The sequence below is a fragment of the Ammodytes marinus genome (assembly GCF_949987685.1).
Source record: "Ammodytes marinus genome assembly, chromosome: 22".
Classification (NCBI taxonomy): domain Eukaryota; kingdom Metazoa; phylum Chordata; class Actinopteri; order Uranoscopiformes; family Ammodytidae; genus Ammodytes; species Ammodytes marinus.
The window spans coordinates 8,890,741-8,916,124 of NC_137226.1; the positions used below are offsets into that span (position 1 = coordinate 8,890,741).

The 25,384-nt window shown below is 40.9% G+C and overlaps 1 protein-coding gene across 1 annotated transcript in view; it reads right to left on the reverse strand.

Moving 5' to 3' along the window:
• Nucleotides 1-848: 848 nt before the first annotated feature.
• The window catches only part of iqsec3a (IQ motif and Sec7 domain ArfGEF 3a), a gene marked incomplete at both ends in the record, with an annotated part of 83,243 nt that continues 58,707 nt past the window's right edge, over nucleotides 849-25,384 (reverse strand). Inside the window, 10 exons of the mRNA XM_080051061.1 lie at nucleotides 849-1,460; nucleotides 5,652-5,695; nucleotides 6,127-6,219; nucleotides 7,982-8,140; nucleotides 8,761-8,860; nucleotides 9,913-10,038; nucleotides 13,830-13,969; nucleotides 16,555-16,721; nucleotides 20,868-20,990; nucleotides 24,922-25,083. Of these exons, the coding sequence (XP_079907187.1) occupies nucleotides 849-1,460; nucleotides 5,652-5,695; nucleotides 6,127-6,219; nucleotides 7,982-8,140; nucleotides 8,761-8,860; nucleotides 9,913-10,038; nucleotides 13,830-13,969; nucleotides 16,555-16,721; nucleotides 20,868-20,990; nucleotides 24,922-25,083 (1,726 nt within the window). The remainder of the gene's footprint in view (nucleotides 1,461-5,651; nucleotides 5,696-6,126; nucleotides 6,220-7,981; nucleotides 8,141-8,760; nucleotides 8,861-9,912; nucleotides 10,039-13,829; nucleotides 13,970-16,554; nucleotides 16,722-20,867; nucleotides 20,991-24,921; nucleotides 25,084-25,384) is intronic.

Sequence of the window (25,384 nt, forward strand, 5' to 3'; positions counted from 1 at the left end):
CGGAGGATATTTTTAAAAGTTTTTTTTTTTTTTTTAATCCAGGGAAGGAGAGAAGAAGACAGACAGACGGCTCCCCGTCAATTAAATAAATAAATAAGCAGGAGCGCAAAATGGGACATAGGAAATATTAGTTTTGTTATTCTTTTTTCTTTCTTTTTTGTCGTACCCCATGGGGAGAAGCGTGAAAGGACTATTTTCTCAATAGGCCAAGGAAGCAAGTGTTCTTTTTTTTCTTCTTTTCTCTTTTCTCCTAGCCCTAGTGTTTTAAGTCGAGTGCAAAGAAGTCGGAGTTTGTAGTATTGTATGTATTTTGGCACACGTTTTTGTCAGTCAGTGTCAACTATGCACGCACAATATGCATGAGGTTTGGAATGATAAATGAGTACAGAAACAGAGGGTCCGCGGAGTGTGATCAACCATCACAATCCCCCCCAATAAATTCAATCAGTTTCAGGATTCACATTTTTCTGTTGTTGTTGTATTTGTTATGGAACTACAAGGAATCCATCCAGAAACGGAATATCTGTGTTTTTGAGTTAAAACTGACAAAAAGTTATAGAAATGTGTTAAAACTACATAATATTTCAAAATACATGTGGAATCAAGTAAAACTTTATATATACGCACTTCATTTCACCATATCTCTTTTTAAAACCTTAAATTTTCTGTTACTTCATATTTTTTCCTTAAATATATGCATATAGGTGAGATTTCATAATTTTTTTTTCATTATATCTCTTTTCATCTGTATGTATATATGTACATTATGTACTTTTTAAATAGGTAGAGGAGGGGCAAGTTTATTTTTTATTTTTTTTGAGGGTAAAGAATACTAATAATAAATGTATTTACACCATGCTCCGAGAGCCACTTGGGGTCCTGTGTAGACTGAGGCAGGGGTCTTGGGGCGGTATGTACTGGTGCGGGTGGTTGTAAGGCGGTGGGGGAGGAGGCAGTGGGGGCTGGTGGCCGCCATCGTCGTCGTCGTCGTTGTTGCAGTGGGAGGCGTCCTGCTGCGGCGAGCGGACCGGGGTGGACATGGCCGACTGACTGAGCTGGTGGTGGCTGCTGTGGTGGTGGTGTGGATGATGCTGGTAGTGGTGGTGGTGGTGTGTGGGCGTCTGGCTGAGGAAGGCCTCCACGCGTCCATGCCCGCTGTTGTCGAGCATGATCACCTTGACGATCTGCTGACACTGGATGAGCGTCTCGGGCCTTATGTCGACCATGCTAACGGCGGTGGGCTGCTGCTGCTGCTGCTGCTGCTGCTGGTGGAGGTAGGGCAGGTGTTGGAGGTGGTGGTGACTGGCGGGTGACTGCAGTAGCTGTGGATGCTGGGGAACCTGCTGGAAGAGCAGCTCCCCCCGGTGGTTAAGAAGGGCCACGCTCTCGGGACTCCGAGCCGGGCTGCTGCTGCTGCTGCTGCTGAGCTGGTACGTCTGAAGCCTGTTGTGAATTGACACCTAGTTTAGAAAACAGCCAAGAGAACAGCATCAAATGTTATAAAACGGGGTTCCTCCTCTACAATCCGTCAAGCCCTCTTTTTTTTTTTTTTTTTTTTTTACTTTTTTGGGGGGAGGTGAACGCACAGCACACACACACACAGGGCATGCGTGGGGGCTTAGGTGGTGGTGGTGTTTTTTGTGTAAAATCATTGTGACTCTACTACACACTCCCCTCCCTCCACCCCCACAGGTACCGGGAAACAGTGTAGACCGGATGCTGGGAAAACACCAGTGTGTGACTGGGAGGGGGGCAGGGACAGTGGTGGGGAATTGGGGGATACGAAATTTGGTTGCGACGCTATACAGAAAAGGGCCCCGGTGGTTCCAAAGGGGACACTGAGGGCCCACCGTGTCTCCCTTCCAAACCACTGTGTGGCGCTATGGGGACAGCAGAACATGAGGAGACTTGCGTGGGTGGGTGGTGGGGGGTCGGAGTGGGGGGGGGGGGGGGGGTAACCAGAACGTACGAAAAAGAGGGAGAGGTGGAAGAAGAGGAGGAGAGGAGGTGAGCAGACTGACAGACCACAGACGTCCACAGGCAAACACTCATCAGAATGCAAAACCTGCATATGTCACATTTATTCAGCTCTCGATTTTTCTGTCGAGATTTCCCTTCCCCTCACAGTTGTTTTTCTGCTGTCTGTCTGTGTTCCTTTTTTTAAATCTTACCTTGAATGCTTTTTGTGTTTGGGAAACATGTCACGTTTCTGAGTTACCTAACACTGTGTTTCTCAGAAAGCACATGCCAAAACAGAAATATAACAGGGGGATCATAAAAAAATCATGGAATGAGCACCGAGTCTGAAATATATAATATTTTCATCACTATTTTTATATGGTGTTGGTCACCTTAAATCATGAATATGACCATATGTTTATAGATAAGTAGAACATTTCGCCGTTAGTTGAGTACTATGGCAAATATTTACATGATCTTCTTGCATGTTGACCAAAACACTGTTTCTCTTTTCATGTCAAACTCTGCAGGATTTTGAGTGATATGGTATTGTTGAGTTTTTCCATCCTATTCTGATGCCAGCAGCGGCAATTTAAAGTTTGCATTTGGTTATAGAGATCATACATTCATTATTAATGACGCTTTTGCAGAGCTTCAAAAAGGTAAACCTTCCCAACATATTGCATTTTTCAATATTCAAGGGTTGCCAGGTCCAATCTCACAGTAGACAATGCAAAGTCTCAAGTGCAGTACTAATTACACTTTGAATTGGCCATGGTAGTCCCTCAAATGGCTGCACTCAAGGTCTACGTTTTAAATTAACATTTAATCTACTGTAACAGAATATAGTGTCCCACCAAATCTCTGTGTAAAAAAGGTCAATGCTAATTCACCTGCAATATAAAATACCTTTAATGTGGACTGTCTGAGGTGAGAGAGGTATTGCAACAGTGTTCTTCCATTCTCTCACAGGATTAATAGAACTCCATTAAGAATTCATTCTTCTTCTTGACGACTTGGCACATATACCTTAGAGTACAGTATCAATGAGCCCCAAAGAAAATCATTGCATAAAGAATAAAGAATGTCTTTGACTTTCTGCTGCCTTTCAAAAGTTTGATCTTTTTGTACAAAGATCCATTCTGTTCCAGAGATGACCAGAATAATTGCAGTTCTTGTTACAAAAGTGTCCTTCACTGTAAAACCTTCAATGTTACAATATGTAAGGACAGAGAAGTCTGTTGTTTGGTTGGCCAAGGCAAGCAGAGGCTGTGGCGAGTATGGACTAAATACTCACACAACTTCAAGTCCCCTCTTGGACAAAAGTTATGAAAATTCACCAGAAGGTTTTAGACATGTTTTTAACATGATTTAAAGCATGTCCAAGAGGGGACCTCCACTGTTGGATCTGTATTTCACTGTTGGTGTGAGTGTTACGACGAAAATAAGTACGCAATAATACACACGAGGAGCAAATGCAGTATATTGCCCCTATACTGATTACCTGGTGTTTATAATAGGGAGTGATTTCTGACCCAGCTTCGTCACACTTTCATTATTTTGACATTTCCTCAGTGAGTTTTCCACCTTTGAACTGAGCTGGGCAAACTGTTTCCCTCATTTCCAATCTTTGTTTTAGCTACAGGCTTATCTCCTGGCTCTAGCTCCATACCTGACTGACATATTGGTGAGTATTGTTGATGTCATTTGAATATTTGAATATATCTGGAAGAAAGCAAATAATTGCTTTCCCAAAAACTACTCCTTTAAGCAAACTGTGAATAAATGTAAATTGCATATTAGAATGAGCTATCCCTACGGAAACCAACAGTTTTTTTTACCATGCAGAGAAAATGTGGCTGACTGAAATATTGAAATAATAAAACATAAAAATAAACAGTCTCTGTTTACCTTCACTTTCCCTGATAATGGCTTTATTTGTCTTGTAATGCTGCTTGCTTTGTAAAACCCAAACTTTTGTTCAAACATGCGCTCCAATACCATAACTGTATTAAACAGTGTGGATTGAAAAAAGAGGACATTTTAAAAGTCAGTGGTGCGGGATGGTCATGTCATCCACACCCTTTGCTGGTGAACTCTTTTAGACACTTTTTAAAACTTGAGCCCAGACTTGCATATTGCTACTGCCCTGCTGGAGGCTTTTACTTATCAAATTCTGAATACTAAAAAAAATATTCATGCCACTGGTTATAAGCAGGGTTCTCTGGGTGACCCTCCTGGTTTCTATGATAAATGTGTTGTGACAGCTGACAGCTCCCCACCAGCCACTGACATTCTAACTGCGGGGCTGCATGTTGGCAGGGAAGATGGCTGGAGAAGGTAGCTCAGTCAACCGTGAAAGCTGACCTGTGCATTGCTGCTCTCTATCTCTACTGTCTGGACACAAAAAAAAGCATCTGAGAGAGACCATGCTTAAAGTGATCAGCTACACAAACAGCCATTCTAGGCTGATCACAACAACTAGAGACTTTAAGTCATTGGAAAGCCCAGTTGATCCAGTATGGGTGGAAAAAAATATTCTTAAAGGTTTGGAACAAAGAGGTAGCCCCCTGTTTTGACATCTTATACAGTAGAGTTCTCCAGTATTATGGAGAAAATTCTATATGAGATTTGAGGGAAAGCAGAGAAGTGTAAACAAATATGGCAGCCTTTCCTTGACTATATCACAGTACTGAAGGGACCTACATGACACCTCATTGACTTTTTTATGTTCAGTTTAACATTTGCCTCTAATCAATGTAATCGCATGAATGGAAGACCACAGTAACCTGTAAAGTAGAGTACGCCATGTTGGTCATTTGTTTTATTTTATCTTTTATTTTTATATCCCTTTTTTCATTTTTTATGTGTGTGTATGTGTGTGTGTGTGTGCATCTATAAAGAAAAATCTATAAATAAAGTATTTAAAAAAAAAGGGATCAGATAAAACATTGCAAAGCACCCCACACATCTGCTCTGCATGAGGAACTGAATTGTCATTCTACAGGCGTATACAGCTTTAAAATGAAATGGCCCTGAAGCAATGTGGAATTAAACAGCATCTTAAAGTCAAATTGACCCTCTGCATTTTGGCCCTCATCTCCACTGCCGCAAAAAAGGACTAGGAAAAGGTCACGTGATGCCTTTCGGATGCTGATTGCAAAGCCCTGTGGGTAATGTAGTTCTTTCTTTTGCACAAAACGTTCCGGTCTGGCGAAAAGGGTGAAGAAGTGACCACAGCGGGTCAAAGGAGCGTTAAATGAATCCGCCTGCATGACACACTGTGTTAATTAAGGTCTCAGCAGTGCTGATTGTGGGTTCAAAGACACACACACACACACACACACACACACACACACACACACACACACACACACACACACACACACACACACACACACACACACACACACACACACACACACACACACACACACACACACAACACACACAAAGCTACTTTAAGCAATGGCTGCTTTTCTGTTTTCCCCATCCTAATTTTTTTCCGCCAATTTCTTTTATCGAATATTTCGTTTGGCTAGGTCAGTTCCTTCTTGACTTGGCGCGTCTAGCCCTGAATACGTGACTAGTTCTGGGGTTTCATCCTATCTCATCCTACCTGGATAATGAAAAACTGTACTCACACTGACTTACCTGTTGTTTGGGACAAGGCCCTATCACTGAGCACTTACCTCCACTGCATTGTGTCCACTTCTTTCATCTACCTCCTGGTTTCCTGGGCAGAGGAAAACATGGAGGGAAAGGGATAAGAGTGTAACAGTAATTCTAACATTTTACTACATTTTAAAAAGTTTTTAGGAGCAAGGAATACAACCCTGGTTCAGATATTTAAATGCTGCTTCTGAGAATTCATTTCATCCTTCCTTAGGGCAATTGTAGCGCAACTATTTAGTATTTCAATATTTGTTTCTCATTAAAATGCTCTACATAGCAATAATAATTATAATTTGATCGTTATTTATATAGCGCTTTTTTGGAGGTCACTCAAATAATTTGAATTCCTTAAATAAAATTTCCTTTTCCTAAAAACTGCAGTGGTGCAATTTTGTTTTCAACAGCAAGGAAACAAACGCAATTTAGAATAAGGAGTCTCTGCAGTGAGTTTGTCAAATTAAAAAGCAACCGTGCGAACGCACTCACACACACCTGATGGGGAGCACTGTTTGCTGCGCAGCTCCAGCTGTGTGCCGTTGTTCTTAACTGAGTGAGTCTTGGCTCCCTGCTGCTTTTCCAGCTCCCCTGTAAAGAACAGAAGACAAAAATAATCATCGTCACAGAACAGACTGGCAAAACAGGAAGAGAGAGAGAGAGAGAGAGAGAGAGAGAGAGAGAGAGAGAGAGAGAGAGAGAGAGAGAGAGAGAGATGAGTAGAGGATGAATATTAAAAGTGACACCATTAACTGGCTAATACAATATATTAAATTCTGCTTTATTTTATTATATACACACTGTTACTCTTGTTGCCCTCCCACTCTTTCATCTAACCTCAGAACACCGTGTTCCACCTCTCTAATTACACCTCACACTTGATGGTAATTGCATGTCATTACCAATCAACATGACTAAATGTTGTTTTTGCTCCAACACTGCACTGAATTCTAATTCCGATGCTGGAATGCGACACTCCCACGTGAAACGTGCTGGACTAAAATGATTTTTCAGATCATTTATAGGTTTTCTGGATCAACAAAAGTGGGTCCAGCAATTCTCTTTTCCCTGCCGAATAATTCAACCTATATGAAGAAAACTGTTTCTAATAAATAAGAAAACAATTCATTGATATTTGGTTTGGTTACAAAGTCCCGTCTTGAATATATTTAGAACCAAGTGACAGTTTTCCAATTCATTATTTACTTTAATGCACTGGCCCAAGTAAAACAAGCCTATAGACTACAGATCAGACTTGTTGAGTCTAGAGAAGGGAACGGAAATACTGATTAAATACTATGTAAGGCTAGGTGTTTGTCTTTTTGATGTTTAGAGTGAGCGTGTGGGGCTGAATTCAAAATGATCAATTCTATTGTGAATTTTCCTCCTTTATAATCGTCCAGATGCAGGGGAAAAATAAGCATCTCCAGATAGACGAGATGTAATTTCGCCTTTTCATTTCAAAAGAGGGAAAAAGCCCAAAACAGAAGTGAGCCAGCCGCAGGCATGTTTACTGATGTGCCGACCACGCAAAGCACTTAAGACAGACAAACACCACATATTTTCTTCTCTATGTCTTGCGAAAAAGTGTGTGTGCGTGCTATTTATGTACTGTATGTTTGTATGTTTTATAACAAACATGGCCCAACATGCATTCTTAATTTATATGTTGCACTATGTTCTGTTTTTTTTTTTTTTTTGCAGAAGAGCATGTGCATGTCTTTGTTGTTTTGGAGAATTTCATAATATGCACGCAGAACCTAACAACTTAAACGCCTGGCTGCTTTTCGGGAGCGCTGGCCTCTTTTCACCTCCAATTTGCCGCCCTCCTGCTGATTGTTTGAGCTGCAGTGCACCAAAGCAAACAAAAGGAAAAATGCAAACCTCTCACTGTGCCAATACAAATGGGATGCTGACACGTGTGTACTGTCTGAGGACCAATCGATTCCCCACACATAATCCCCTGTGGTCTCCCCTACTTTCCATGATGGGAGACTATTGATTTAGTCCACAACATGTTATAGGATGTTGACCCTTTACTCTTTTGCTGGATGCCTGACCAGAGAAGCAATACACACAAGCGTGATGGACACAAGCCAACACAAGTATACTGACTTCTGGCAAATAGAGAATAACAAGTTCGAGATCTCTCTGATATAATACATCAATATGCTCAAAGTAGTTGAAACAACAAATACCAACAAGTACTTGCAAATTCTTTTGTCATAAGTTCTCCCTATGTATCTGGTAACAGTTCCAGACCTCAGAGTCAGTTGTTCATTATACACTAATAATGGCTTTATCGAAGAGCAGTAAATATAAGGTGCTAAAGGTATTGACTGATACTGCTTACACTCAATGCGTATCTGCTCCATCTCCGACACTTCTGCGATTGATTCCTTCAGATCCTCCACAAACTTGAGCAGCTCCTCAGCACTTTGGGCGCAGAAGTTTAGTACCTGCTTCTTGTCTGAGCCAAAAGGGGAAAGGATGGTGATGCCATGAGGGTAGTCTGGGGGATTTGAGAAAAGAAAAAAAAAACTGTTAGCATATTCTGATTTCATTTTGACACCAGAAGAACTAGAATCACACTATCTATCTGCTAATCGTGCGAAGTCAGTTCACTCATAAACTATGTAGGTTTTATAATTAGACACATTTCAAAGGGATAGAACTTTTTTTTTTTTAAACTGAAGTTGTATGCGTTACTTATGCATAGTTAGTCTGTTACCTTATTGAGGTGGCGATCAGTGCAGTCACTATAAGAATGTTGGGCTGTATAAGTCAGCCTGGTACCGTTGAAGAGGGGGCCAGCAGTAAAACGTTTTTTCGCCACATATATAAATACTTCCATAAAAAATGTATATCCTTTCAATTATACGCTAAATGTAGGATATTTTAACTGCTTTAGTTTGCCGCCAGACAGCGTATCACTTTGCTGATCAGCTGTTAAACTCAGAGCTACCGCAAAAACAATAATGAGCAATTAGGAAAGCTGCGACGACATGCAATTTACCATGGACATAGTAAGAGGGTGCCTTTGAGAGCCTCATACAACTCCACTTTAAATATACTGAACTATCCCTTTAACCCCTATAGCCACTGGAGTTGATGTTATTATGGATTACTTACATTCATTTTCAAACAGGTGAAACTGCATGCCAAGTAGACCCATTGCTTTGCAGAAAGTGTAGGCTGCGGAGCTCTTCTTCTTTGGACAGAGCTTCAAGATCTGCAGACAACAGGAAAAAAACGAAAAAAAAAAAGATGTTACAGTCACAATTTTGAATGACAGTAGAGAGCCCACTAGATCATTTTGTTCAGTGTTCTGAGCACTCAACGAGATTTCCATATCACAGAGCAACCTCAAAGCAAGCTCGGATGACACACTATTTGATAAAACATAGCGTGACATGGACAAGCTGCTACAACACGGGGCCAAATTAGAGGGGTAAAAAAGGTCTCTATCACTTTAATTTGCACAAAAAATGTCCATGATAATTCTCAGCCCCGCCTTCGAAGCAAAAGCGCCTCGCTGGAAATATATCGCGCCGCTATCTTCCCATGCCAAATGAACATAATTCCAATGTGAAGGTGGAGGATAACTTCTTTTAACTTCTTGCCTCAAAATTGGCCTTTTAAACCCTTATGCCTGCAGCTACCAATTACTTTTATTGCTATGCAGAAAAATGAGAGAGGGTGGGGGGGGGTAGTAGCCATGATGCTTTACTTTTTCTATTAAGCCGGTCTTGTTGGAGCAGGTTCAAATTTGGACATTATTATGAGAATAGTTAAATGCTTTGGATAGATGAACCCTATGAGAATCCTCATAAGAACATTAATTAGGCCCAACATTAAACCTTCTGATAATTCTCCAATTTACAAGGCTTTTGGAACAAATGACCAACTTGACCGCGCTGTGGCCCAAGTGAAGCATGACTTTACTACCGGCCTTTAAAGCTGCTCTGGAGGGAGGGGGGCAGTTCTTTGCTCATGATGAGTGCACTGCAACATGGCATTTGCTACTATCTATTATTAAAAGAAATGGCCGGTGAGGCCCCGAGTTAAGAAAAGACATAAAAGAAGAGGGGAAGCTCACAGTCAAAGTAGCTGGTTGGTGCATTGCAGCTGTCGCAACTAAATAAGCTGCTTTGAAACTTGACTTGTGTGCAGCAGAAACAACCATTTAAAGGAAACTGAGCATGCAAACATAGCATTGACAGATATGGATTTTTATTTCTTATCTTTGATAGTCATATTTTTATTTATTTTTTGTATACTTGCCACAATAAGATCATTGAAGAGGAAGACTTCTCTCTGGTGCGCTGCCTGTTTTTGGGCCTTGTTGACATCTGTCACCTCAAAGAGTCGACTACAGCACACCAGTCTTCTGTGAGGGACAGAGAGGACCTACAGAGGGACACACACAGACGTCCAGGTATAATAAAAAGCTATAGTCGCTCAGGTTAGGTGACAGAGACTTTGAAATCATTTAAAAGAACAATTGAAGAAATGAAAAGAAACTGGTGGCAAAGTATTTGAATGAAACAGCACAGGAAGACTATTCTTTTTTTTTCAGGAAGAAAATCTTTTATACAAATCACTGCTGACTTGAGTACAACACATTTATTCACTGGGGTTAAACGCTGGGATTGAAACATAAGAAAAACAACCATCGAACACAGTATGCTCAAGTAAAAAAGTGTCATGCAGACTGTTGTAAGAGGTAAGGTGCAGCCGGCACCGGCCGCTGATATTTTCTTTTTTAATTTCTTTCGGAGCGCCTAAGTGCCCTTTTGTAAATCATTATTCAGACAAGTGGTTTGTCGGCTAATGACACTTCAGCACTTGACCCAATGTCAAACAAGAGGCATTTGCATGACTTTTTCTACCAAATGAGCCCTTCACTTTTATTCATCTGAAGGCTTGCTCTAATCGGACATGTCCATGCATCATTTTTGCCACATCAGGTCAAAGCAGAGAGGCCTTGGAGCAGCTGTGTGTGTGTGTGTGTGTGTGTGTGTGTGTGTGTGTGTGTGTGTGTAACCATATTCAGCCAAAACTAATATTTACTCCAATATGCTTCTGTTTCAAGGTTATAGGAAACAATGTGCCCTTGAGGAAGACATAGACAAACATTCCGGTTTACATTAAAGATCAATTAACCTGGTAGCGCTGACATAGGGGCTTGCTTTTTTATGTAACTAGATGTGTTCAAGCGAAAAGACTCATGTTAGTATTTACACATTATAACACATTCCTATAGTCTCTCCACTACATGTATTTGCACTGAATTGTGTTGTATAAGTGTGAGTAATTTGATACTGGATTTTATAGTAGTTTTTTTAAAAGAGCTACAGGTTGCTAAAAAAAAGATTTTGGTTTGAGTCGCTGCCAAATCGAGTGTAATGGTTTTTTTTTACAATGTACATCTTGTTTAGGTAATGGCTCTGGTATAAGATTAAATTGGATTAGCAAAAGGTGGTAGTGCTACACAATGTTTTTTGTTGTTCTAATGTAATTTCTTTTTCTTTGCAAAATGATGCAGTTGTTTGTGTCCCTGAAGGCCTGGCATCTTCTCTTGGACTTAAGTGCTTTCCCTCCGTTTAAGCAGATTACACTGCAAAAATGGCTCATGCCTCTCGGAGACTGATTTAATCACATTCTCGCCCCTTCACACTCTTGTCTCACTGACTCGCCTCCTCCGTTTTCTTTTTGGGGATCCCTGCAATCCAAAACAGCGGCTGAGTGACCGAGACTGTCCCCATAAAATATACAAAATATTCACCATATTCAGTTTTCTCTACATTTAAAAAAGAAAAATCGCCTCTGCTCTCTGTTGACTAATGGCAATGCACACACACACACACACACACACACACACACACACACACACACACACACACACACACACACACACACACACACACACACACACACACACACACACACACACACACACACACACACACACACACACACACACGCGCACACACACACACACACACACACACACACAGCAGCCTCTCGTTTGCTCACTCATCTCTCAGCACTGCGGGGCATGCAGACCCCCGCCCAGCTGGCCGCAACCAGGCTGCTCTCTCATTACACTGATGTCGGAAACATGTAAAGACATCATTAGCTTGAGAAGCCTCTTCTCTTATTCAAAGAAAGAAGAAAAAAGACAGGATCCTGGCAGGGTTATTAAGAAGCAATGTGACAGGAGAGAGTTGATTCATACAATTAATAAATGAAGTGTGTGACTAAAGAAAATTATTCTACAAATGTTATCCATATGAAAAGTTAACATCCAGATGTAAATCTACTTCACATTCAAGAGGGGTTGTTATATACAGTACGGTTTTCATCTAATGATATTAAATACATTCTTGTGTGTTGTGCTACTCCCATGATAGACAGGCCGTTTGAAATTTACAATACGAGGGACTCTTGACAGCTGCTGTTATTGTAGTGTTTCTTTAGAAGAAACTTTATATATTTTTTTCTTTTTATGGCAGATGGTGCTCATGGGACAAAAATAGTCACTTCCTGTCACGACAATCCATCATAGTTTTGGCTGTGACAACACTCTCTGTCATCCAATGACTACTCATTCATCACTGTGAGACAGACTTACAGGCACAAGCCAAAAAAATAAAAAAAATATGCGCACAATCATTCCAATAGCATGGTGCCAATGTCACTGTGAAAGACATGTTAGTAAAATTCCTCTAAACACAGCAGCAGACCAGTTGATCAACAGGATCCATAGTCTGTTGCAGTTACTACTAGCAGGTATGTTTATCATGTTAGCATGCTAATATAGGAAGCTTAACCTGAAAGGGATTTATTTATTATAAACAGAAATTAAATAATATGCCGATTAACCTAGATCCACACTGCCTGCCTAGCTAAATCTCTGTTATCTACCAAATAGACTTGCAAGTGGATGCTATACCATTATGTCTAACAGTGGAAAATTCTGGAGTTTTTAGGGAACAATTTTGCAAGTTTTATCTGTTTCTTCATGAATAAAGCATTGAAAGGCCTCGGTGCACTGATAAGATCCCAACAGAATTCCCTGAACCGTTCTGTTGTCCCTGAATCATTTTAAAAAGCCTTTCAGTAGGCACAAACAGCACATTCCCACATGAATCAGTGTAATCAGTCGATTATCAAGCTAAACAAGAGGCTGAGACAGACGCAGAGGCTGAAGGAAAAAGTCTGGAAAACTTTAAACTTTCCACCCACACCGGTTGAAACAAGAGCCACACGTCAATGTGTGTGAGAATTTCCATCTCTAGTGTTGGCTTCAATCACTTCTAAAATCTGCCCAAAACCTTTAACCTTAACCAGTTAAAAGACTAATGATGGCAGTGGTTAATGTAGTATCTAGCTGGAGAAATGACCTGAGTTAATGATAGGAGTGCTGATGATGTTTAATTACTAATACATGTTCTCTGCTTATGCTGCTAAGACTATGTGATAGCGATAAGGTCTTGAATAATGAGTAAGGGCCTTTCCACAAAGTTAGTAAACTCTGTACGAGCGTATGTGTATTCGTGTTTGTGTCTTTGTGTGATTAATGATTAATCCTGTGCCTCTACTTTTTTAGCATGCCAAGAAGACTTTCAGTGAATATGGTGTTAAACCTATAGAAACAGGGCCGGGACAGTGGGCCAATCAACATAAATAATGTAAAATCTTTGCAAGGAACAATAAGAATTTAAGATTGAAAATACGTTTTTCTTTGGTGAAAGCTGAGGGAATTTGAGGTAGCCCTCACTTCCTCGGAGGGCTGAGTTTGAGGCTTTAGAACTGGTTTTAGTGTAAGTTGCTTAATCGCCAGATTCTGCATTTTAGGAGCTATCAGCTCACTGTACTTTACGGCCCACAATTTTAAATTTTTGTTCGAACTTTTTCCAGATGAAAAAAGGAGCTTCTATAAGAAAAATAACATAACACGACTCAAAATAAATTAGAATTTGACTCTTTTGTCTGATACATGTGTAAACAATATGTAAGTGTTGTGTTTGCAACCTGTTGCGCTGGTCCATGGGGCCAAAAACATCAAATTTTGAAGGTTCAAAAGGTTAATGTGGTTTAAGTTAAATTCAATAGCGGGTCAGGGTTTACTTTGAGTGTTGTGGTTAAGGGCTAAAAAATGTATTATGTAAATAAAGGTCCAATTCAGTCCTTACCGTTTTCATGCCTACGATGGACTGCTCAACCTTGGAGACGTAGGTGACGTGGTCTTCGTTGGAACGCAACTCCCTCAGCTGTATTCTCTCGTAGATTCCCACCACCATGTCTCTGGGGATGTCTGCTCCATCATCCACTCCTGAGAGGAGACAATAGAGCTTATTACACACAAGTATGCACACAGCACAGGGTGGATGTAGGGATTACTTTCCATATGGAGTAAGTGCTTATCTAACATAAACAAGGTTCCAAAAGTTAACACTAGTCTGTTTACAAGAACATTCAAGTTCATTTATCCCGTTTTACAAAATGAAGCTTTTTCCATGCTTATCTAACAGTTGTAGAGCAGACTTATAGTGTGTCTACTTTGGCTTGAATACAGCCGGGCAATCTCGTTATTTGTGAGTGGAGAAATTCAATATCCAGAGCAAATGAGAAAGAACTCTTTATCTCAGTCCACGTCCGTCCTTCTTTGACTTTCTGTCTTTCATTGTCTCCATTAAGGAATGACAGAAGGCGATGTTAGAGGAGGGTTAATTTGCCAGGTAAGGTCAACACGCTCGCCTCTCACTCTCCAAAGATTTTCACTCTGGAACATGGAGCTGTCCAAGGCTGTGGCATTATACAACACAGGTATATAGCTGCACGTCATTAGACTGAAAGATTGCCCTCAGAATGCTCCCCCATTCTTAGCGGCACAGCTGTACGGCGCTGCGTGGTACATTGAGTTTTTAATGGGGCAGGATGGTGTCTGGAGAAAATGAAGCCGCTACACAAGAGATGGCATTGACACAGTGAAGTGCCTTGGGACAGTGCTGCTGAGACATCATTGCACATTATGGAGTCAGAGCGATGGGGAGGAGATGTCCAGGGGGAAATATGTGTCAAGTGTCAGATTATTAATTTAAAAAAAAATTCTGAATGTACTTTTCCTTTTTTTCCTGTCAGCTCCTTATACTCCCTCATGACTTAACTGCTTTCTTTTATTAAGCAGCTTGGCTCTTTGTATGGCAACACCAGTTGATGAGTGAAGAAAACATTGGTCAAGACTCAAATATTTCACCTAATAAATGGATAGACATTTCATTTTGAGAAGAAATCCTACTGATTGTGGTGATTCCCTGATTGAACTTGTATTGCCTATACAGCATATTTGAGTAAAAATGTGTAGACAACTATTGCATGGATGGCCACGCTAATGTATTACAGATGACCAAACAATGGTGCTAAAAGGATGACATCTCATGACTTTATTTCTAGAAAGGTTTCACTCAAAACATTATTTTATAAAATATAATGTATATTTATTTATTTTATTTTGAGCACTTTCGCATGCTGACATTAGCATTAGCAGTACCTGAGTTTAGTCCATAGAGCTGCTAGCATGGCTGTAGCCCTGTTATTAGAGGTTGGTTTCAGATTTGCACAGAAAAAAAAAAAGAAAAATACAATAACTGAGACCACATTTTTTTTCTTTCAATGAGTTGGCACATCGCACATCATTATTGATGGAAGCTGGCTTATATAATGTCAGCCCATTGTGGAATAGCGTTGACACCGACAGTAAGTGTTAATAGAGATAATGAATGTTCTGTGCTTCTTCATTATTATTGGTTTCTGCTGCGTAATTGCGTTTCACCTCAGCCAATTAGTCGAGGGTGCAATTATTCCTCTCATTGTGAACGAGACACAAGAGAGCGTAGAATAGAGGTCAACCAGAATAATATTAAACGAGGAAAGACAGATGAATACACAGAGAAAATAATATTCTGAACGATACAAAAAGAAGATAAGAGAATGGATGGAGAGACAGAAAACAAATGGAGAGGGCAAGAGAGAGCGGCATATTTCAATTAGCATAAGATGCCAAAATTGATTTTCCAACTTAATCTAATTGCGGGGAACAGTCTGGACGAATCTATTATAGTTGTTCTGCATCGACCCCGATGGATTGCGCAGAGGGAGGGCAGAACTACAATGTTAGTGCCTCTTCTTCAACGCTCGGCGAAATGAGCATCTGTCTGTACATGGGAGACAAGAATTACGGGTGTTTTCTGTTGGCGTAGCTATGAGTTGCGGCTGCCCAAAGCACGGTGGGCAGAGTTTGAAATGCAACCTTATGTCTATCACCATCATTAATGCAGGGCAAAAATTCAGTGAATGAATGAATTTACTTCTTGAAAAGCACTTTTCTACAGTCATTAGTATATACACATAAGCCAGGAATGAGCAGCTTTTTGGCATTTTTATTTGTTCAATAAAGTACTAAAATAGGGTATTTTGTGGTTGTCTTTCATCTTCTTCCTGTGTGCATTGACTTACTCCAGATTTTGATCGTATTCATTTAGCATAAATAAATCAACACCCCAGACACTGAGGGTAAAATATATATTTTAAACAATATTTTCTTTGCATCGCTAGTGGCCTGGATATTTGGCAAAGACAGAGGGTCGGTCATTGAACCTACTGCACCTTTTTGGAATTCCTGCAAATCTTCCTCCTTCAATTCTTACCTTGTCCTATCCTGGTAAGGGGTTTAGGATGGTGCTCATAGACACCTCAGTGAGACGGATGCTTTCTGAGTGAAAACCTCCTCCATATGCACGCCTTAAAAACTGACCTACATGACTTGAGCCGATTATGTCAACTAATTAATGTCACATTAACTCCCAATCCTCAATGTGCCTGTACCTTTAGAAGCAGCCACGAAGGCGTGTCACCTACCTCTTAGGTTGCGTATGAAGTCCTCCAACAACATCTTGCGGTCGGGCTTGATGTTGGGACTGTACATGTCGGTGTTGAGCAGAATGATGGCGAAGGCCAGGATGAAGATGGTGTCGGGGTTGTGAAACTGCTGCACCACATCGGGGTTGCACATGCAGTAGCGCTGACTGTTGGCGAGAAAGAGAGAGAGAGAGAAAAGGGTGAAAATCAGAGAGAACATATGGTGTATTAGGCAAAAGAGAAAATAAACGTGGATAGCATATAAAGCATATAAATGAATGTCCGTTACATTCAAGCCATCAACCTAAAAATGTAGTAGATTAAGCCTATTAGCGGCACTAAAATCTCTCTGTATTTCTCAGTTTGGCAGTGTTTACAAACGTGTGTCAACCCCTGACACTGGCGCAGGAGCTCAGAAAAATCCCAAGAAGCGCCCACCAAATGATTCAGTTGTTGATTCTACTGCTAAGAAAAAAAAACTGGACTTACAAAAGAAAGTATCAAATCCATGCACGATCCCCTAAGGCTTGTCTAATGCGCCGACAGTGTTGTTGTAATTACTCATAATTCCTCATGGGTGCAACAGAATTTACGCACTTTAGCTTTAAGGTGGAATAGAGAGGGACACTAGCGCATGGTTATAGATGTGAATCAGGACAGGAGGAATGACAGAGAGGTGAAAATAGGGTGTTGAAAAGAAAAGGTGAGGCCAGTTAGTGGGGTACAGAGAGAGAACATGAATAGGAAAACACAAGGGACAGGCAATAGGAAGGAATATAAAAAAGAAAATAAGGAGAAAAGACACTGATAATCCAGTATCCTTAGACACCGAAGGCATACTTCAAACCCCTGCGTGCTTGTAAATGCCTTGACACATGCTGAGAACGGAAGAGAATTGTCACAGAATAAAAAGTTTATGGCTTTAATTTTGCCTTTGGCTTCATCTGAAACCGTTTGTTGCCCCTCGGCAACAATGAACCTGGCAGTATAGAGTATCTCAGCTCAATCCGTGCCTCCCTGTATAAACACATTTGTCCCACCGGATGGGATGTTCACATGAATCACGCATTATGCAGAATACTAGGGGTGTGTGGGTGCATGTTTCGGCGCTTTACTTCATCTCGGGGTGAGTCCACTGAGCCCTTAGCCGTAGTTAAACATTTCTGCAACATTTATGGGCCCGGTTGCTGGATTTATGCATGTTTTTATTGTGCCAGGGAGAAGAAAATGGAATTTTTTTAAAGAATGAAATTCGATACCTAGGCACTTTCCTGTTTTTATTTTAGTTTTTTTTTAATCAAGAGAACATGATCTGTCTGGCGCAATTTGATGTAGTTCCCTTAAATATAAGAGGTGGAGAATAGAAATGCTTCTGCGTCGTGCGTTGTTGGGTATACCCGGAATTTCAAAGACTTGTAGACTTACTTCGGGGGTTGGCATATTATGTGTGTGAAGTGCCCACTGGAGAAAATAGAAGGCAGTTTCAGCTTCTCAAAAAGGTGCATCGATACCTCTTGGTTAGGGGGTAAATATTGGTACATCTACTGCGAATGAGGAATCAGCAATATAAACACGTAAAAGGACAATGAGACGGTGTGTGTTTGTGTGGTGTGGGCCCTGTGGACTTTGAGTTGGAGTGTATTCTGTAATTGTTACTTTAATCAGTCATCATTTCCACATCGGGGCTGTTGCACTGTTTTGCAGACCCACTGAGCATGATAGGAATCTAATGTCTCTGTGGGATGGGGTAAAGACACGTATTGGTATGCATACGGCAGGCTTACACCTTGTCATACAAACACACCTACACAGATAATAATTGCGCAGGTCTGAGCAAGACGGCTCCTACTCAAACGAGGCTATATTTGCTGCTTTTTTTTGCCCCGCATTTTGCCTCTCCGGTAATGTACAAGCTGTCCTACCTCCTTGTTCTTGGTTGGTGTTGCTGGAGCTGTATATGCAGAAAGTCTGCTCAGGGCTGAAAAAAAGTCCCACAACTGCCATGCAAATTAATTTTGCCGTTTTTATTTTCCTAAAGATACAGGAAAGGATCATCATTCCAAGACAATGCATAAAGAGACCGTTACTCTTTGTAGGAGAAAATAAAAATCTTATTTATTGTGTTTCGAAGTTCTTTGTTTATCCTGGAAGTTGTAGTTTTATCTGTTTTTTAATTAGATAATCAAAGGCAGTACGTAACTCAGGTCCCTATGAAGGAAATTATAGGTGCTTATTGGGCCAGTGTATTACAATACAGCAAGTTATGTGGTCTTTTTGGTGTCTGAAAACCATGACTCAGCAGCAACCAGCAAATTATGCCCTCGTCTTTAAATCCTTGCCATTCGTCGCTGTCTTCCAAACCAATTTATGTTGTGTTGTGTTCTCTATGAGGGTGGATTTTGGTGCAAGATTATACAAGTTGCTGGATCTTCATCTGCACTCATGGAAAATACAGCATTTGCATGTGACTGCAGGGCGAGTAAATAAGGGTCGTCTCTGGATACTACACTGTAATGCAGACGTGAAAATATAAATCTGCAGCATCGGGAGCTGGCTCATATTTGCCCATTCATTAGCACACTGACGCAGCAGATATCGAAGCTGCTGGCTGCTTTTCACTTCTCCCCTCGCTCTTTTTCACTGCTGCTTCAAATCCCCCTCACTTATTTGGAAGATTTCTCTCTTTCCTTGCGTGCGTGCGTGTGAGTGTGTGTGTGTGTGTGTGTGTGTGTGTGTGTGTGTGTGTGTGCGTGTGCGTGTGTGTGTGTGTGTGTGCGTGTGTGTGTGTGTGTTGGGAGGCATATCAAAGCCCAGGCGCTGGGGAGGCAGGCACAGAAAGGCAGTGGCGGTTACGCAACGCTGGTTATTTATAGACCTCCCTCTCCTCTCTCCTTTTCTCCCCTTTCGTTCCTTACTTCCTTTTCCCAGTTTGTATCTCCTCTCACCCCACCTTGTCCTCCCCTCCTCTCTCTCTATCCCTATCTTTCTCTCCTGATAGCACACAGAGCTCGCCCGATGTCCAAACATTACCAGGATTGCCAATCTTTGCTTTCTACCCACTGACTATGACAATGACGCTGTTTTTTTCCTCAATGGGCGTCCCAAAAAACTTTGACAGGTGGTTGTTAGTCCAGGGGAGCTCCGGCAAAACAGTTCGCATTAACACACAGAGCCAAAGCAGTACTGCAAATTGTCTCCCATTCGCAAAATTGTGGCCAGAAATGACATGCTGCCTAGCTATTCACATGGCCACTGTAATGTCAACGTTTTGTTGTCACCCAGCAGTAGAAAGGAAAGTGTGCACATGTGTTCGGTGCGACTCGACTGCTGACAATCATACGTGTACAATCGTGATTTTTCTTTTTTGTTTTGATTAAATGTAGTCACTTGTTTTTTTCATGTTCCCTATTTCTGTATTTCTGTAACACAGCTGTGCTAGAGTCCTGGGGGGGGAAACAGAAGTCTGAACTCACATCTGACGGAAAAAATGAATAATAATAACAAAAAGTCATGAATTCACATCCGTACCTCTCAGCACGCCTTCAAAGCTGGCCTATTTCATGGGCTAAAAGAAAAATAGTGAATTGCATATTTCAATTGAATTTTTTCACCCACTCAAATATCAACACACCCAGATTTACATTACAGTAGAATGTATATTTGACAACCAGGAAGACAAATGATTGGAATTTTGCATAAACTAGAGGGTGATAAATATGCCTTCAAAGCAGTTATCTCTGCACAATTTCTCTTACTGAATATTAATACATTTGTCAGTTGTATTGTGGCAGGTGTACCGCTCAAAATTCTTAGTATTGTTGACAACAAAGAACAACAACGTAAGCTTGATTTCAGACCGATGTAAAGCAGGCTTCTATTTAAGAGCTGCTGACAGCTGTGGCTAGCTAGCAAATTAAGCTCATGGGCTTCATGAGTTGGTTGAAAATGTTGTCTCTGACTGATTCTTTTACATTTCAAGCTGGTTTGTTTTGAAATTAATACCCTGTGAAAAGAGGTTCTAAAAATGCGCTTATCTCAGGTAAAATGTTAGCATCCTTTATACTGTAGCTCGTACCATTAAAAGTGAAGCATAGGATTTAAAAAATGGGTTTCAAGGATGAGGCTAACTGAAATGTATGGGTGAACGTAACAATATCTCAGATACGTTTGGCTGGAATTGCTGGAGTGTTAACCTCCTGATCTTCCCCAGACCCCGGGTTCGACTCCGGTCTGGGCTGTGTACTACTACTGCATGTGCTCTTATAATACAAGTAGTCTACTGCATGATTAAGCTGGACTCTCATTCTACATACCTGAAGGCCTCGATAAGACGTTCCACCTTCTGGGCTTCTCCCTGGACACGGATGTGGGCCTGAAACTTCCTCAGTGCTTCGTCCAACTCCATGCCCGAGAAATCCATCTCATCCACAACACAACTGTGGAGCACAGGGAAGGAATGAGATAAGGAAAGAGCAAGAGAATAAGTAGCAAGGATTAAAGAACATGTATTAAAATGTATAGCTTTTTTTCTGGGACATGGATGGTAGTGGCTGGCCCTTTCGCTTGATTGGATCTGTGTATGTAGACCCGAGATACAAGAGGGAGAAGTCCACTCATCTGCTATCCGGACACATCACCTTTCTGCTAGCTGCAGGAATTAGCCACGCACGGACACCAAGGATAAGACTGGGCCTGGCCATCTTTTTATGTGTGTGTGTGTATGTCTTTGCCAGTGGCGTACACGGACACACACACACACACACACACACACACACACACACACACACACACACACACACACACACACACACACACACACACACACACACACACACACACACACAATCTCTCTGAGCAGAAAATCCTCCTATTACCTGACAACCCCAGCTTAATGCCTTTAATTAAAAAAAGAAGAAGAAGCAAAATATCCTTTCCAATGAGTTTAGGGGGGAGGAGGGGTGATTTAGAGGTGAAATGAGGTTTTGAAGTAAAAGCTGACTTTGGGAACAAGTTTGGCGTTTCCCTCGTTTCGATTCAGAGATGTTCTGTCGCGGTACCAAGTGGAATGGTAATCGAAACTATGAAATTTAAGTTTTTTTTTTAAGTGGTTCATCCAGCACTTGTCCACGCAAGTGTGCCTCTGTTGCTAATGGCTTACTAATGGTGATGGACTGCATGCTTTAAACAAACGATTGGAGCCATTGATCTCGAAATCCGTAAAACATACATTATGTAGGCTGGGGTTACCACACATTCTGCTTTCTGTTTAGGATCCTTTTCTGTATGTGGGAAACACTGGGGTACATGCACATACCAAAATACACAGACAGACAGACAGACAGACAGACAGACAGACACACACACACACACACACACACACACACACACACACACACACACACACACACACACACACACACACACACACACACATAATATTGGACTACTGTGATCAAAGTACGTAAATGAGGTGGTCTGTGACACATGCTGCTCCATAGCTGAGTCTATAGTACTGACTGACTGTCTGAATACTGTGAATTTGAGAGGCCTACTCTTTAATTTTGTACTGGCATTACCACCACTAATATCACAGTTTGGTAAATGTTATTAGAATCTAAAACATGAAATAGTGCAGCTGCTAAAATATATTTTATAACATCATCACTACACAACCTCCTAACTCCACACTTTTTTACTATAACACGTTGGTAGCTGGATGAGTAATAGCAAAAAGAATAACGTGTGGTGTTAACAGGTTATACAGTAATATATGTGCTCTTTAAAAAACTGCTTTTTATTATTGGGAGAAAACCAGAATAGTCACCTATTTCATTTAGTCACACATTTACATTTACAGACATTTCCAAGGACCTTTTTTTTGCTGTGAGGCAATGTGCTAAAAACAGTTTATTAATATGACTAATGCACTCAATAATCGTAACATGACTGGCACTGTGTGTTATTTTCTTTTCCCAAAAAGATCACTGTCAAAATCACCTTTTGTCAAAATGAGTGAATATCTCTTCATAGTCTGCTACCTGTCCGTACTGTGTGTGCGCTCATCTGGTGTTAATGATACACAGCCTTGGCTCTGTAAACTGATATGCAAATAAAAGACATGTAAACAAAAGGGGGGACAACTGTACAGTCTATAGCAACATGCCTGTTTACAGACTCTAGGCTGTGTATTAATCCTGGATTTTCTTTCAGCACACGAGCACGGAATCATAAGGCGATATTCACTGATTTCGACAAAAAGTGATGTTGACAACAACATTTCTCCAGAATCGCTGATTCCATCTTTAGCACAATGCTTGAAAAGGCTTAGTGTGTAGTATGCAGTCACTCTGACTCTCTTAACTGTGGAGCCTCTGTGATGGTCCTTTTCATGACTCACTTCCACGCTCCACCACTCTCCCGCTCCCTCCCGTCTTTCCTTGTTTATGTAACGTAAGACAAGAAGCTCTCTAGCCTAAGTACATCAGCCCTCTCCTTCCCCATCCTATCTTTTTACCAAACACACTCAAACGTAATAAAACACTCACATATATTTGTCATGCATACAATCTCTTGATCTGTATACGTATATACAGTACCTGGCAGGGAAATGGACACATCTCTCTACATGGCAAAGGCTTAAATCAAGCAGTGATGACAGGTACACCCACAAACACACACGCATGCATGCAAATACAAAGAAACAGATGGACCCATATTTTTTAGCAGCCAATGAATGGATGACAAACTGAAAACATTGCATTTGTCCTGCTTAACAAGTACACTACACACATTATCAGTAAGTGGGAGTCCTCGGGGTGCCACATTTCTTAGAACATTAATCTATAACCAACAATTTGGCTTAACTGACTTGGGACATTTTAACTATTGTTGTTTATGCTTGAGGAAATGTCAAGAGAACGAGGCCCCATTAGCTTCACATGGAGAGAGGAGGTTGAATCACAAATACACAAACACACTCACAGAAGTAGTCACATGCTTTTTACACTCTCTCTCTCTCTGGCTACACATTCTGGCTCAGCAAATCTTCATGAGTGATTTTTACATTAGGTTGCTATCCCTCACCCGCTCTCCTGTGACTACACTTTATTGAAAGTGCTCTCACGCACACTTTGCACTCTCCTATCATGCTCTTCTTCAATAACCCTCCTGCTCTGACTGCTCTGTAGGAAAATGGGGGAAAATATAAACGTATATATACCAATGTCATCATCTGCGCTGGCTGTACCAGCTCTGTGAATTCCAGTTGGCAGCCTTAAAAGCATAATGCTGTTAATACGACATATTTGAAAATCACGATGGCGTCCATTTATGGAGATAATGGATATTAGATGAGGGTGCCCGTGGGTGAACAACTCGGCAGAGTGCTGTGTCTTGTCAGTCTGACCTTGCAAGTACTGAAAGTGTGTTCTTGGTTTGATAACTTGCTCGAACGGGAGGGTAAAAGGAAAGATTTGTGGCACCTCCTCAGGTTGATATGCAAATGCAGAGGTAATTGGTGAATGGCAGAAACACACACATACACACAAACAGAGTGACACTTTTCTTTATCACATGCACTTTAGTACATCTTAGGTGCATTGGATTAACTATCTAATTTGATCAAAACTGGTGATTTAGATCCCATTTAAAGAGGCACTGGCCAAAACGATAGATAAGAAAAAATGAACAGGAGCTACATTTTCTTCTACTCTGCTGAAATCTGCAAAATAATATTCACATTATCAGATTATGGCTAAATTGCTCTGTGTTTCTCTCTTCTTGTCTGATACAAAAACAAATGCCAATACAGCAGCAACTGTGATTTCAATAATAAAGTGATACAATAACAAATAAGACGAGAAGGAGGGGAAGGACAGGTTTTTTTAAAATTATATTTAGTCTTATCAGCTGGTTATCCTACTTCTAAAATCCTGTCTTGCAAGTCAACCTATAGATTTAACAATTTGAAGAGTCAGATGTGGGCTTATTTGTCAGATCAGTGCACTTTCAATTTCAGCTTGTTTTGCAGTTTGTTTGCTATGATGAAACAAATATAATAAATCGTGTCTGTTAAAAAAAATAACAGCTTTGACACAGGTTTCACTTTTACTTCAGGGAATAATCGGAGCTTAAGCACAAGATTTAAAAAAAAAAGAGAGTAAAAGCTATAACACCTGTACGCAGTTGATTTTCCTTGTGCTTAATCCCCTATCGAAATCCAGTCCTGAATAGTTTTTTTTAGCCTAAACCCACCGTTTTCCCCGGAAAAATGAAAGGGATTACCAAGGAGAATGACCTTATGAGGAGCGGTAAAATGATCCTAAAAGCGGCTTCAGGGAAATAATGTGCACTATATACTATACTCACTCTAAGACATCTCTGTTGAAGGGCTTCTTGCTGTTGCCGAGGAACTCTCCTATCATCTGCCGGCTCAGGCCTTTCCTTTGTAGCAGGAAGTGGGCCACGCCGATGGGTGTGTCCGGGATGAAGCCTCGAGAGATCAGGAACTGAAGGCCCTTGTCCGGGTTTCTGAGACAAGCAAGAGAAGAAGAAAGGCAGGGACGGAATGAGACCTAGCAGTGCTTTTCAAACAACACAGGAGGTGCAATTTAATGTCCCAAAACACAGGTGGCTGTTGTGTGACTTTGACAGATTCAACATACTTAACCAGTAACCACACTTAACAGCAGCAGTAATATATCCATTTGTTCAGTTTAACAAAATCTAGGTGTAGGTTTAAGTGTGACGAACACAGTTCTCTATTAGCAGTATTAGAATATCTTAATAAGGCCATTAAATAAAATGATGCATTGCAGTAATGAGGTTCTTG